The sequence below is a fragment of the Medicago sativa genome, chromosome 8, assembly GCF_051527215.1.
Source record: "Medicago sativa cultivar Bolivia chromosome 8, Bolivia_mono, whole genome shotgun sequence".
Lineage (NCBI taxonomy): Eukaryota > Viridiplantae > Streptophyta > Magnoliopsida > Fabales > Fabaceae > Medicago > Medicago sativa.
Genome location: NC_140756.1, coordinates 11,005,957 through 11,020,737, shown reverse-complemented (window position 1 = coordinate 11,020,737; position 14,781 = coordinate 11,005,957). Strand labels below are relative to the sequence as shown.

The window sequence follows — 14,781 nt, the reverse complement described above, 5'->3', positions numbered from 1 at the left end:
GATGATGATTTTTTTCTTAAAAATGGGATTGTACATCAAAGTTCATGTCCCAATACTCCTCAACAAAATGGAGTTGCTGAAAGAAAAAATAGGCATTTATTGGAGGTTGCTAGAGCCTTACTTTTCTCAAGTAAAGTACCAAACTACTTGTGGGGCGAAGCTGTTTTAACAGCTGCATATTTAATTAATAGAATGCCTTCCAAAGTTCTCAACTTTCAAACCCCAATTAATACTTTCAAAGAATGTTTTCCTAGTACTCGTGTTTCAACTGATTTGACATTAAAAATCTTTGGTTGCACAGCCTTTGTTCATGAACATAAAAATGTTGGAAAACTTGAACCACGTGCTATAAAATGTGTTTTTGTTGGATACTCCCCAACCCAGAAGGGATACAAATGTTTTGATCCAAAAAACAAGAAAATGTTTGTCACTATGGACGTTACATTCTTTGAAAATAAACCTTTTTTTGATGACACTCATCTTCAAGGGGGGATATAAAGGAAGACTCGTTTCAAACTGAGGACATGAGTTTTTCAAATAATTTGTCTTTGCCTATATCACAAAGTTCTAAGACTTATACTTCTGCACCAATAGAAAATGGACATGATTCTTTATCTGATCCTACTCCTGTTATGAGTAAGGTACTTGGTGAATGCGAGCCTACATTTTCTCATGTAGAAAACAATGAGAATCTTGAAGCACTTGATAATGATGATCTAATTGAAATGCCACAACATAATGAGTCACTTAAAGAGAACAGATTTGAACTTGGAAACGGGATTTGGAAAGGGGAGGTTTTTGTGAAAAAGCACCACAAAGAAAGGGATGAGTCCACATCTCAACACTGTCATGAATCTGAACCGGGGAATAATCAACCTCCTAAGAAAAGGAAAGGTAAGTCTATCTCTGTTTCTGAGAGTCATATTTTGTATCCTGATATAGATGATCCTGTTGCCATTAGAAAACCTGTTAGATCTTGCACTAAACGCCCTATGTCCAATTTTATATCATATTCAAATTTGTCTTCATCCTTGTCTGCCTTCACCTCAAAATTGTCTAGGGTAGAAATTCCAAAAAAATGTACAGGTTGCTCTAGAAATTCCAAAGTGGAGGGAAGCTGTATTTGAGGAGATGAAAGCTCTTGAAAAGAACAAAATCTGGAGTGTCACGACATTACCAGATGGCAAGAAGACGGTTGGATGCAAATGGGTGTTCACTGTGAAGTATAATTCAGATGGGTCAATTGAAAGGTACAAGGCTCGCTTGGTGGCTAAGGGATTTACTCAAACCTATGGTATAGACTACTCTGAGACATTTGCTCCTGTTGCAAAATTGAACACTGTCAGAATTCTCTTGTCTCTTGCTGCTAATCTGGATTGGCCTCTACATCAATTAGATGTTAAGAATGCCTTTCTCAATGGCAATCTAGAAGAAGAGGTATATATGGACATTCCTCCTGGTTTTGAAAACAAATTTGGATCAAATGTATGCAAACTAAATAAGTCTTTGTATGGATTAAAGCAGTCTCCAAGAGCTTGGTTTGAAAAATTCACTCAATCCATGAAGAAACAAGGGTACATTCAAGGACAGGCTGACCATACCTTGTTCACAAAGTTCTCCCGCGATGGAAAAATCGTTGTCCTGATTGTTTATGTTGATGATATTGTCCTTACTGGAGATGATACAGTAGAAATGGCAAGAGTAAAAGAGAAATTAGCAGTAGACTTTGAAATCAAGGACTTGGGATCCATGAGATATTTTCTTGGTATGGAGGTTGCTCGATCAAAGAAGGGTATTGTGGTTTCACAGCAAAAATACATTTTAGACTTATTAAAAGAAACAGGAATGAGTGGATGTCGTCCAACAGATACCCCTATGGATCCTAATGCTAAACTTTGGGGAGAAGGCAGTGTTCCTATTGATACTGGAAGATACCAGAGATTGGTTGGGAAATTGATTTATTTGTCGCACACCAGACCTGATATTGCCTTCTCAGTTAGTGTTGTAAGTCAGTTTATGCATTCTCCTTTCGAGGAACATCTTGAGGCAGTCTATAGGATACTGAGATATTTGAAGGGAAATCCCGGAAAAGGCTTACTTTTTAAGAAGACTAGTGAAAGAAATGTGTCTATCTTCACCGACGCTGATTGGGCAGGTTCAGTCACAGACAGAAGATCAACCTCTGGATATTGTACCTATGTTTGGGGTAATCTTGTGACATGGAGAAGCAAGAAACAAGGAGTTGTAGCAAGAAGTAGTGCAGAAGCAGAGTTTAGAGCTATGGCTCATGGTATTTGTGAAGGATTATGGATCCAGAGAGTCCTAGAAGAACTTAAGATGAAAATTGAGCTTCCATTAAAGTTATACTCTGACAGTAAAGCCGCTATTAGCATAGCTCATAACCCAGTGCAACATGATAGAACCAAACATATTGAGATTGATCGACATTTCATAAAAGAGAAGTTAGACGCTGGAATCATATGTCTACCTTTTGTGACTTCGAGTCGGCAAACTGCAGATGTCTTGACCAAAAGCTTGGCAAGACCAACCTTTGAGCATTTAATAGACAAGTTGGGCATGATAGATATCTATGCACCAACTTGAGGGGGGGTGTTGGAAAATACAGTAATTGTTTATTTTCCTAGGATGTTGTTCCCTATGTTATTTTCTCTAGTCAAGTCTAGAGAATTCCATTGTTATTTTTCCAATGTTATTTTTCCAATGTAACAAGTTTCTAGGCTAGTCTAGAAGAACATTAATTGTATTCTCTCTATAAAAACCAGCCTTTGGCTAAGGAATAAACCATAAAAGTATTCACCCATTATCTTTCAATATATGATTATATAATATTTGAAACACATTTGATTTATTTTTTGAAAACGTTTTATAATTTTCTCAATTCTAAAATTCTTCGTCCAAACAGACCTTAGCCTTCTGTTTATTTTAATTAAATGAGTATAGGAACTCACAAGTATTGTAACATAGTGAGCTTTGATATGGAAGATGATATCTCCCTGTCAGTCCACTTGAAGACAAATTCCTGGTTGCATTTCCAAATATTATATAACATCAGAGGATACTTGATGTTTTTGAATTTATGCATATGTCTTATTGAAGGGATTGTAAACATACAAAGATGTGATTCTTGGGATGTTATTGCCATCAATACTGCAGTTTAGGCCTTCCCATATAGGTGGGGTTACTTTATAGGGCCCCAAAATATGAAAATAGTACTCGCATATTATCAACAATCATAAATATTTAACAAGCAAGTTTGTTACAGATGAAAATATGCCAACAATCACATCTTCTAGAACCTTGCTGCATATAGCAACAAGTGTTTCACTATTGAAAATACAACAAATGCATAAATGAAACTAAGGGAATACCAACTAGGAAAATAACAAAGTCTAGGGAATTTATTTGGTACTTGTGACTGTATATTATTGTGCAGACAATAAATCTTAATTTGTAGCTCCTTAGTGTATTTTTTTACCTCTTCGAATTGTTCCTCCCACCGGAGAGGTTGCCTACAAGGTCCAATTTCTAATGTCTTTAGAATTCACCCGTACGTATTATGTTTTAGCTGAAATAAGCCTAGAAGGGGTGTCATGTCAGCCACTCTAACTCTTTGCAATACTGATTATGCAACTTATCTTTTCTTGTATTGATACTTTTCTATTCAAAAACTCTTAATATAAAATAAAACACTAACATGATTTTACTCATAACACATTGGTTGGAGCATCTTTTGTAAAAATCAAATAAATCTGTTCAACGATTAGTGCATCGAAATTTTGGTTTTTAGAGTAACAATTAACAATTTATTTAACTTTCCATGCACATTACTACTTCTAATTAAGAATCCATCACTCATACTATAGTAGTTGGTACACTAATTTTTTGATTCCTAGAAAACTTCCATAATATACATTATATATAACACAACAAGAACTAATATACTAGGACATTTTGAGTAACACTGAATATAGGACAAAAATATAATTATAAAGGGTGGTTATCTAGCTAAAATAGTGGTTTCGGATACAGTAGCGAAAGAAACCAATTCATCTCTAGATTTTGTGCTTCCATACTTTCTCTGAACCATGTTCAAAGATAAACATTCCTTTAGCTCTACCAATATTTGGCTCATGTCTGGCCTTTCAATTGCATTTGGTGAAGTGCATGACATGGCAATCTCTACAGCTTTCCATACTGAATTGATGCTAAATTCACCCTGCAACCTTGAATCAACAACATTTTGAATATCTCCTCCTTCAACTATGGGAATAACCCATTGAAGAATGTGTATGGTTTCTTCAGATGCTTTTGTTAGTGCTTTTTGGCCAGTGATCAACTCAAATAGAATAATCCCAAAGCTGTAGATATCATTTTTCTTATTTGTGTTTCCTGTTCTCTGATATCTATTAAGAAAACAAACAAATAAGATGCATAAGTGATCCTTAAACTTATGTATGTCGTCTTTTCTTTTCATTATTATACATGTTATAAACCAGCATGAAATAGTAGTATATGTAGGAAAAAGAATTTTTATGATATCTATCATGTAACTTTACCACTTGTTTCAAAGCTAAGTAATTCATTGCTTGAAATGGATATTTATGATATGTAAATGCTACAAAAATATTAAAATCTGGTTAATCTAAATAGAATTTTTATATTACACTTACTCTGGATCAACGTAACCAAATGTACCACCAGGGCGAGTGGATATGTGAGAATCATCGTCGTTACCGAAAGCTCTACTTAGACCAAAATCAGCAATCTTTGCATGAAAATTCTCATCTAGTAGTATGTTGGAAGGCTTCAAATCTCTATGCATAATAGGTGGTTTACATCCATTATGAAGATAATCCAATCCTGAAAATTCACATTAAGGGAAATGCACGAATACAAAATGCAAGAAATATGAAATCGTAAACAATACATTACCATGGGCTGTGTCAACTGCAATGTTAAGCCTCTCATTCCAACTTAGGATATTTGAATTTTTTACTGCAAGCAAACATACATTAGTCTTGAAATACTGATCAATTATTTTAAACGAAAGCATAGGAATTCATTACACTTGCCCTTCTCCCTGCCTTTGTTCTTAACCCTCGTCGTCGATAAGAGCTTGATTTTGTAATTTCAAAAGATAGAATTCAAATATCGTATAAGACAGATATTTGATTGTTCATAACCCTTAATAATTATTTCTTGTTTCCAAATTTTTTTTTTTTAAATAATCCATGTTTTATTTTTTTAAGAGGTAAAAATAATTATTTCTCCTTACCCAATATAAACTATTCTGCACTAAAAGGTTTAGGAAAATGTTAAAAAGTGCCCTTAGAGCATTGGTTAAGAGGATGAAAATAGAAATATTGTATTGGAAAATTGTAGAAAGTGATGAATTTAATTTCTTAAAAGTCAAAATATTGTTGAATCCAATGCAAACCTACTAAGGGCACTTGTTACTATAACCCAAAGGTTTATATGGGTTTGTATTCTACCTGTGCTAAGGTTTATATGGGTTAATCTTTAAAATGTAGTTAAACTAGAAGTAGTAAATCTATTATGGAAGTTGACATTGCAGATAAAATATAAATTACCTAACAAGTGTTGGAGATTTCCATTGGCCATGTACTCGTAAATCAATGCTTTGATTTGACCTTCATCACAATATCCAAGGAGGGGGACCAAATTTCTATGATGAACAACCGTTAGAAGTTGTGCCTGCATTTTCAATTTGATCTCTAACAAAGTTAACGGTAAAAATTATGCAGGATTCTATTTATTACTTAACAAAAATAAAAACTAAATATGTTGTTTTCTAACTTGAATGTAATGTCTAACCTCTGATTGAAATTCCTTATAACCTTGCATTGATGATGGTGAAAGCCTTTTAACAGCGACTTGAGTTTGATCTTGTAGAATGCCAAAGTAAACTTTTCCAAATCCTCCTTCTCCAATAGTAGTTTTAAAGTTATCAGTAATGTTGAGAATTTCAATATAACTGAACTTTTTATGTTTTGATTTCATTGAACCCCTTTCCTTTGAATTTGAAGACGCAACTACATCTGTGATAAATAAAGTTGAATGAAAATATGCAAGGATGTGGAAAAAAAAATGTTGCAGAAAAGCAATAAAAGATTTACACGAGATGACTCAAGTATAAAACACTATATAGATTAAGTTTTATGAAGAGTGGAATCTAATATGTGTTGAGTATGACTCATGAATAGACGCTGAAGAGAGGCATGAACTATATATTGCTTGTAATTAAAACCCTAATTCACCACAGAAATAAAATGGAACAACATCTGCTCTATAATCACAAAGGTAGGTTCTATTGGTCAAAATATGTGAACAACGATTGATCGTGTCTATTGTCTTTTACTTTCGTTTAATTTAATCTTCTGTTATTGGTTGTTATTCTAACAATATGTTTGGACCAATGCGCAACACAATGACCGCAATAGCCACATCCGCGACCACAGCCACAATTTAAAACCATATAGAAAATTATAAAACCCACATGTAAACTAATGGATTAATACAATATTCATAATATAAACAAGGCCTTATGTGAGAATATGAACTCGTTCCCATGTCATCTGAGACGTACCGTTTTGTATTTGATTTTTTCTATTGGGTCTTCTGGATATCCAAAATCCAAGAGAAATCAAAAGAATTACAACTAATGCTGAAAAAGATGCAACAAGTGGTACAACAATGTTCTTCTTTTTGCATGATTCCGTTATTAAAAGATCAGGATTATCATCCACACTGAAAGAAGATAAAGGTGCTTAGATATTAGCTATGATATCAATTGTGAAACCATCTTGATATTAGGAGGAAGAAAACTCAATTATCATTGCTCATTTTATTATTATTATTAAGATTACAGGAAGAAAAAAAGCTATATTGAAAAACTGTCTTTGTCTTGAGTATAATGTTAATTTATATAGATTTGACTTGAGTATGAGGCATACCTCAGTATCAATGAACCTGTTTTTGATCTCTCAAGGAGTGCACTTGGAACTAACCCTGTAAGTTTGTTCTTCCCTACATTTCTGCTAACACAGAACAAAATATATGACATCTTTTTTTATCTTTTATACTAATAATCAATAAAATTACATTAGATGCATCAACATGTGACTTACAATAGTTTTAGTGACCTCAGCTGCATCAGAAAATCAGGTAAAGGACCGTTTAAGCTATTGTTTGATAAATCCCTGAAAGAAAATCTAAATACAGAGTTAAAATTTTGAATCTCCAATAAAGATCAGATAATAATTTCCAAATTGAAAGGTTTTGGTTTCATCATTTAACCAAATGAGATTAGGAGCTCACAAGAACTGTAACATAGTGAGCTTTGATATGGAAGATGCTATTTCCCCTGTCAATCCACTTGAAGACAAATTCCTTGTTGTATTTCCAAATATATATAACATTAGAGGCTACTTCATGTTTTTGAATTTATGCATATGGTTTATTGAAAGGATTGTAAACTTACAAAGATGTGATTCTTGGGATGTTATTGCCCTCATCAATACTACAGTTTAGGCCTTCCCACATATACTTCAGAGGACCACATGGATCTCCTTGCCAATTTCTAGCCACCCCATAAAAATTCTTGATGTTTGTGATAGTATCAACTAGTATTTGGTATTAAAAAAAATAGAGTTCAAAAGGATTTCAAGTCAATTCGTGAATAGTTTACTTTACACCACATGATGACACTATAAATCATATACTGCCTCCCTCCATAAATATAAGATATTGTTGATTAAAAAGTTGCTAAGGAGAGGTCGTCGGAGAAGGTCATCAGAGGAGAAATTATCGGAGAAGAAGAGAGAAAAGAGATGATGCAATTTGATTTAGTGCAGATGGTGTATTAAAGTTGTTGAATATTAGTTTTGTTTTACAAGATTATCCTTCCAGAGATAAAATTATTATATGTTTTCATAATAATACCAAGGGAAATGTTAACAAATGCTTCGGGACACTTTTTAAGGATCATAAATAGGAAGTATTTACGAAAATGCATGTAATCAATGTATTGAAAATCGAAATATTTCACTTTCTTAAAGAACAATTACTTATTTTAAAATGTTTAAAGAGCGACGCAGGGGCATTCGTTAACAAGACTCTAATATGTATTACAAATTGCAGAAAAGTATGTAAGATATTTAGAGTTATGTTGATAAAGAAATAATCAACTAGAGTAGAAAATTCTTATATTTAGGGATAAAGTAGTAAATGTTTTGGGCTAGCTTACCATCATCCTGTTGAGTTTCTGATTGTGAGAAGTCTTTTACTTTATAAACCTCAAAGGCATTGATGATTGGTGGAAGGGTTGAATTCTCTGTCTTAAAAAGAGAAATTTGATGGGTTTTGGCTCCAGTCAAAGGTGTTGGACTAAATACAGTATATGTTTCACCGTATCTAGGCATCACGGGTCCAAACGGCAACTTGTCCTTCAGTGTGATATTGAATGCTCTAGTTTCATTTGCTGCCAGCTCTTCAACCTCATTAAAGTGCATGTAGAGGTAGTATTGATCATCTACATTATCTGCATCCCAATCTAATTGTAAAGGGGCACTGGCATTTACTAGTGTAATAGCAGTGTTCATCACAATTGCTGGTGGTTTATAAAGACTCTGATTTAAATCAATTTTGTTAAGTGAGGTGCTTAGTCGTCTCCAATTGCTGGTGGTCATAAACATCATCTTTGTACCTGTTGTTTGTAGTACATCACCAGGAAAATCGTCAGTAATTTACTTTGATTTTTTTTTTTTAAGGAGTAATTGACTTTCGTGTTACTTATTTATATTAGGGTTAAATATGTTCTGATTCCTTGTAAATATTCTAATTTTTTATTTTAATCCCTATAAAAGTAATCTTCCATTTTTAGTGTTCAAAAGTTTTATTTTATTTTAATCCCTATAAAAGTAATCTTCCATTTTTAGTGTTCAAAAGTTTTATATTGCCACTACTTTTAAGTCATCTCATCTGTGTAGTCTGAAATTTTAAATTTTTTCCACAATCATGTTTAGGGAGTACACTATAGAATTCCCTTTTATAAAAGTTTAATATTTTTTTTTTAAGATAGGATGAATTGAATATGAGTTTTTATGTTTTTTACATTTAAAAATTCATATTTAATTAATTTTTGTTAAAAAATTATAATATTTTTTGGAAGAAATTCTTATAATATTTTAAACATTCTTACAAAAACTCATTCAAAGTTTTGAATAATGCACGTGAGTTGATGTAAAAACGGGGACCAAAAGTGTTGATGCAAAACTTTTGGGGGCCAAAATACGAAGAAATTTTTGTGAGGATCTTAAACAAAAAGTTTAAACATTTATAGGGATCAAAAAAATATTTAACCCCTTTATATTATAAATATTAAGTTTCTGTCAAAAAAATTATAAATATTAAGTTAAATATGTTTTTTATCCATATAAAAAAATTAAATTTTGCATTTAGTTCCTCTAAAATTTCTTTTCAATTTTGTCTCCTTCAAATATGCTCTATCACCACTTTTGTTCTTGCTTTAAAGTCGGTTCATGTGTATTCTTTCATGTTTTTGAATGGGTTTTTTCAAGAATGTTTAGAATATTTTAAGAATTTCTCCAAAAAAAAAAATTAGAATTTTTTAACAAAATTTGAATCAAATATGAATTTTTAAGCACCAACAACATAAAAATTTATATTTAATTCATTCTTTGTTAAAAAATTCTAAAACGTTGCAAACGAGAATTCTATAGTATACTAAACATTACTACAAAAAAAAAAAATCAAAATTTTGAATCATATCATGAGTTGACTTTTTTTAGGGAATATCATGAGTTGACTTAAAAGTTAAGACCAAAAATAGTGGCGGAAAATATTTGGAGAATCAAAAATTGAAGAAAAATTTTAAAAGAACTAAAAGTGAAATTTGTAAATTTTATAAGGACGAAAATCATATTTAACTTGAGCTGCTAACGAGCTGACTAGATCTTACCTGTATTCTCTGTTTGTGATGGAACCTATATCATATCGTATGAAGAGTGATAATACTGATTTAGCTGAGTATGTGACATAAGCAGTTTTGTTCAAAGGCCTCAATTCTATAGCTGAAATGAATGGAGTCCCTTTGCCTGTGTTAACAAGACATGGTTGTATGTTATCTTGTGATGGAGTGTAAATTATCTCACTGTATGTGAAGAGTGATGCATTGGAGGACAACTTCACTGTATCCCACACATTAGGTCCAAAATGAAGATCAAATTGTGGTGGTTGATTTAGATTATCATAGTTTCCATAATAGAAAGTAACTCTGATTAAATATTTAGTATCACTTGTTACATTTATTCTGTAACAATTTCTCACTCCGCTAGGAAAGCTTCTCAAATATTCTAGTTGCTGTTTAATAGTAATATTCTTCGTAGGAGGTATACTCTTAGTTACACCTGTATCTATGAATTTAGCATCTGAAATGTAATTTATGCCTGTGCTTATATCAGAATACCTTGAATCTTGAGGAAGACCACAATCTAAGCTAATGAATCCTGACATATATAAATAAGGGATAAAATTAAGATAATTTCAGCTGCAATAACAATTACTAATTACAAATTAATAACCAAACCTGATTGATCCTGAGCTTGTATCAAAACCAAAATAGCAAGGACACCAAACAAAACCAAAAGAAAATGCTGTAACATTCCCATCATTGTTTGCTTCATTATTAGAAGAAATACAAATAATGAATTAATGATGAGTGATAATCCTATACAAGCAATACTTTATATACTGCTAGAGTGTCGCATTTCGCTTCAATTTTATTATATTATATCCCGGATTTTGTATTCTTTTTTCAAAATTGTTGGACATTTTTATAATGAGCTAAAATTTGTTTTTTTTTTTCGTCATAATATGTTTTAGTATAGTATGTCCGGTTTATTATTTCTTTTGTGTTATAGATAAATAAAACGACAAATTACCATTGAAACTTATACACACAAATGGAGGAGTCGAAGTCTGAACCCAGTCGCGGCGCCTGACCTAGCAATTTCAACATTTTTATCAGTTGAGCTAAGACCTATGACCAGCATTTGAAGGCTTTGATATATTCTGATACATGTATTAGCCTTGTTGAAAAATCTTTTCAAACCATCCAGAACATTGACTAGTTAGGTTTTGCCTTGGGTAAAAAAAATGTCGGGAGTCTTGTTCTTAGGAATTTTATATTTTTGATGTAAGACAAGTGTGATTTACTATTTTAAAAATTTAAAGAGAAACTTATTTATTGGTTTATTTTAATGTCGATGAGTTGTACGTTACTTTTATTATTTAAAAAGAAAAAATATATTTGGTTTGTCACTAAGAGTTTCGCTAATTAGCATCTGAAAAATCGGGTCGTTACAAGCTACGACTTATGGACGTTCGACTTATCATTCTGATGAACTAAAAATTGTATTCTTATAAGAAACTAAAAGTTGCATTTACATTTTATTATTTGTTTGACTATTGTTTTTGTAATTTATTGGTGCTATTCGGGTTTTTCTTTGTGGCTTTAACCCTCCGGTTCTCAAGAGAAGAAGAGGTCTTAGTAATCCAGAGTTCAGTCATGAGATACGTAAAGTCTGATTAAGAAATGTTTCACCTAAGAATCGAATTAGGGTTCTTTCGAAAGATTCATCATTTGATGGAACTCATTAACTATTTGAGGTAGATTGCTTGGTTTATACTGTCATGTTTGCTAGTATTGATTTTGATAATATTAATAAATGAGGATTGTTTTGAAAGAATATTGATAAATGAGGATGATGATGCGTGTTAAAAAAAAAATGCATATACCGATCTCCATCCCATAATATAAAGGATAAATTAAAAAGTTAATAATAAATAGCTAAATTTCTTGTAAAAAAAAATAGCTAAATTTATATAACAATTTTGCAAAATTATTTAATCACACATGGAATATTAACTTTTTTCACAAATGTATAAGTATAATAATTATTCTATAAAAAATATAATAGTATTCTCTCCCTCTTTTAAAAAAAAATAATAATAGTATTCTCTCCTTGTGTTATATTATATGTCACTTTGAAGAAGAAAAAAATTGTGTTTTATTATATATCACGTTACTATACAAATGAAACAATCTTTAAAAAAAAAATACCAATGAAGCATTAATTTTTATTTTTCTTTCATACCCTTTTATTATTTATTATTTTCTTTTCTTCAAATTCTTTTCTTTTCCCCGCAACATTAATGAGAGGTAATTTTATAAAATCACTTATAAATTACTTTTTCAATAAAAAAGTTAACTACACTTTTTATTTTTTATTATGTGTGAAAATAAGAAAAAAGGCTTATTGTAAACATAGAGGGAGTAGATTTTAAGAACATTTATGATTACAAATTTGTTTTCTTTACTCAATGACATTTTTTTAAGCATTAGTGATAAAAAAAAATTGACTTAAATATTCTTTTGAACCCTCTATTTTCAGTAAAAAAAATGAAGTTTTGGTCCTCTAGTTTTAATTTTTTTTACGAGCTTCTATCCCGCATTCTATTTTAAAGTCAACTTTGATGATATGGCGTAGACACTAATTGCATACCAGCATTTAGTTGGACGAAATTATTCTACATGTCCTTACTAATTTGGTTGATTCAATAATAACATTTCTATAAAAAAAAATGTGTTTTATTCTTTTTCCTCTAAGCAAAAAAACATATAAATTCATTTAATCATTTTTCTTTCAAAAAATAAATAAATTTTATAAAATTTAATTAATAAACGTCTGTGTCATTCATCTTCATCGTAATCTTTATCAATAAATCTAGAAGGTTCTCAAAAATCTCAAAATAATCAAAAATTAAAATCACCAATCCCTCACAACTCAACGGCCCAAAATAATTCTTCTCACTCTTTGATTCTGTTCTGCTTAAGTGTAATTTACTTTCAGCTTGGTTGAGTACATTAAAATCAAACACAAATTCACTTTCGTTAAAAAAATATAAAGATTGGGGTTCAAACCCCGACCACCACAAAATCAATAAAAAAAAATACAAAGATCTACAAACAAAATCACAACATTCAAATTAATAGTATAAAACGGTATAATGATTACAAATAATGTGATAAAATCAAAATGACTAGATTACTCATCCGTTCGAAATTGCAACATTGAAAACTTAATCATTTGATTGAATATGCAATAGATGGAGGTTAATTTCTCAATGTGAACTAAACGAACATCTCACCAAGACGGGAAATCAACAAACACCGCACCAAGACGATGAACAATTGGTGATTTTAGGTAAACTCTAATCCGAAATTATCCCTCAATAAAGAAAAACTAGAAGCGGCTTGTTGAAGAGGTAGTGTTATTTTAATGACAAAATTTTAAATAACCAACTATTGGATGATTAATTTCCTAAAAAAAAAAAAAAAAACTATTGTATGATTAATATAATCAGCATCTATGGTGTAACCAAAAAAAAATATAATCAGCATCTATCGAGTGACATTCACAATAATATATCATAACTAAACAATTCATGGATATTTTCCTAATTCACAATGATGTAATTTCCAAGCAAGTCATACCTTCATTCATGAATAATTTACCAATTCAATGGTGTAATTTTTTAATTATTTATATTCTAGTTTTTTTTTTTTTAGGAAAATTATTTATATTCTAATTGATTTCAGATGTAACGATTATATTTAAAAGATTTTGTTACTATCAAAGTACTCTCCGTTAGAAAAGAAAATTCAAAGTACCTATCACACCCTCACACATAGATGGTCTCAAATAATAATAATGATGATAAAAGTAATAAAACTAAGAACGGTGCTCATATTCATGTATATATATATATATATATATATATATATATATATATATATATATATATTTTCTAGCACATTTTTAATTAATTTGGAAAAAGTACACGTAAACGTCTTGACCCAAAAAAAAAAACTATACCTAAGCTATCAATGACCTCAGAGTTAAAGACGTTTACTCTACCGGCCCTCCAAGCCTTAACGAGATAAACAACAACTATTTCAACCTTAATTCTTTTTTATAAGATTTTCAACCTTAATTTTTTTATAAAATATTTTCAACCTTAGTTCTAGTGTGATATAACGCAAAAGACATCAGCTTAGGAATATCACGAAACTTCTACCTAAAGAGCCTTATTATTATTTAACACGTCAAACAAAAATACTCATTAAACTTCACGAAAAAAAACATTACTTTTTGGTAGTGAAAAAGAAAAAAAAAACATTACTCATTTAACATTCACATTTTCTTTCACGCCCATTTAGTTTGACAAAAGAAACTCAAATAATTCATGGCATTATTATACCGTAGTTATAAAAAAATTAGTCATAACTCAAAAAAAAAAAAAAAGTTTAAGACTACTTTAAATTTTATTTTCATCAAAGCAATACATAATTTTTCTAGAACCTATACATAATTTTTCTAGAACCTATACATAATTTCTAGAACCTATACATAATTTTTCTAGCTGTCAAACTGGTCCCTTACTTAAGGAAAACACAAAATCCCTGACTCTAAAATCCGCTAGCTACTTTGTCTTCAACGTTAGATATGGCCGTTAACTCTACAAAAAAGTTGATGTTGCAATAGGGACCAAAATGAAATGTCGCTTTGTCCCTCCAAACACCAACGTATCATTTCCCTTCACACTCTCCCTCTCCACCTTGTCCGACCGAAACCAAGGACACTGCCATAGCACTGC

General features: G+C 31.0%; 2 protein-coding genes across 2 annotated transcripts; both read right to left on the bottom strand.

Annotated features, from left to right (window-relative positions):
* Nucleotides 1-3,801: 3,801 nt before the first annotated feature.
* On the bottom strand, nucleotides 3,802-10,782 carry LOC146896896 (putative LRR receptor-like serine/threonine-protein kinase At1g05700). Its single transcript, XM_085739244.1, has 13 exons — nucleotides 10,649-10,782; nucleotides 10,022-10,568; nucleotides 8,288-8,746; nucleotides 7,523-7,664; nucleotides 7,360-7,431; nucleotides 7,170-7,241; nucleotides 6,996-7,076; nucleotides 6,629-6,789; nucleotides 5,857-6,080; nucleotides 5,613-5,736; nucleotides 4,954-5,016; nucleotides 4,692-4,881; nucleotides 3,802-4,424 (listed from the first exon to the last, which is right to left on the bottom strand). Exons 3-13 carry the CDS (start codon nucleotides 8,736-8,738, stop codon nucleotides 4,019-4,021), a joined length of 1,986 nt encoding a protein of 661 aa, XP_085595370.1. The 5' UTR covers nucleotides 8,739-8,746; nucleotides 10,022-10,568; nucleotides 10,649-10,782; the 3' UTR covers nucleotides 3,802-4,018.
* LOC146896897 (kinase-like protein) lies at nucleotides 10,018-10,730 on the bottom strand. Its single transcript, XM_085736356.1, has 2 exons — nucleotides 10,649-10,730; nucleotides 10,018-10,568 (listed from the first exon to the last, which is right to left on the bottom strand). The coding sequence occupies exons 1-2, from the start codon at nucleotides 10,728-10,730 to the stop codon at nucleotides 10,018-10,020; spliced, it is 633 nt and encodes a 210-aa protein (XP_085592482.1).
* Nucleotides 10,783-14,781: the final 3,999 nt, after the last annotated feature.

Excerpts from the sequence above, each read along its gene's own strand:
- LOC146896896 (XM_085739244.1), bottom strand. The coding sequence starts at position 8,738 with ATGATGTTTATGACCACCAGCAATTGGAGACGACTAAGCACCTCACTT. Across the intron at positions 7,242-7,359 it reads CTCACTATGTTACAGTTCTT|GGATTTATCAAACAATAGCT; the intron begins GTGAGCTCCTAA and ends ATTTTCTTTCAG. Across the intron at positions 5,017-5,612 it reads AAATCTCCAACACTTGTTAG|TAAAAAATTCAAATATCCTA; the intron begins GTAATTTATATT and ends GTTTGCTTGCAG.
- LOC146896897 (XM_085736356.1), bottom strand. The coding sequence starts at position 10,730 with ATGGGAATGTTACAGCATTTTCTTTTGGTTTTGTTTGGTGTCCTTGCT. Across the intron at positions 10,569-10,648 it reads ACAAGCTCAGGATCAATCAG|GATTCATTAGCTTAGATTGT; the intron begins GTTTGGTTATTA and ends TATATATGTCAG.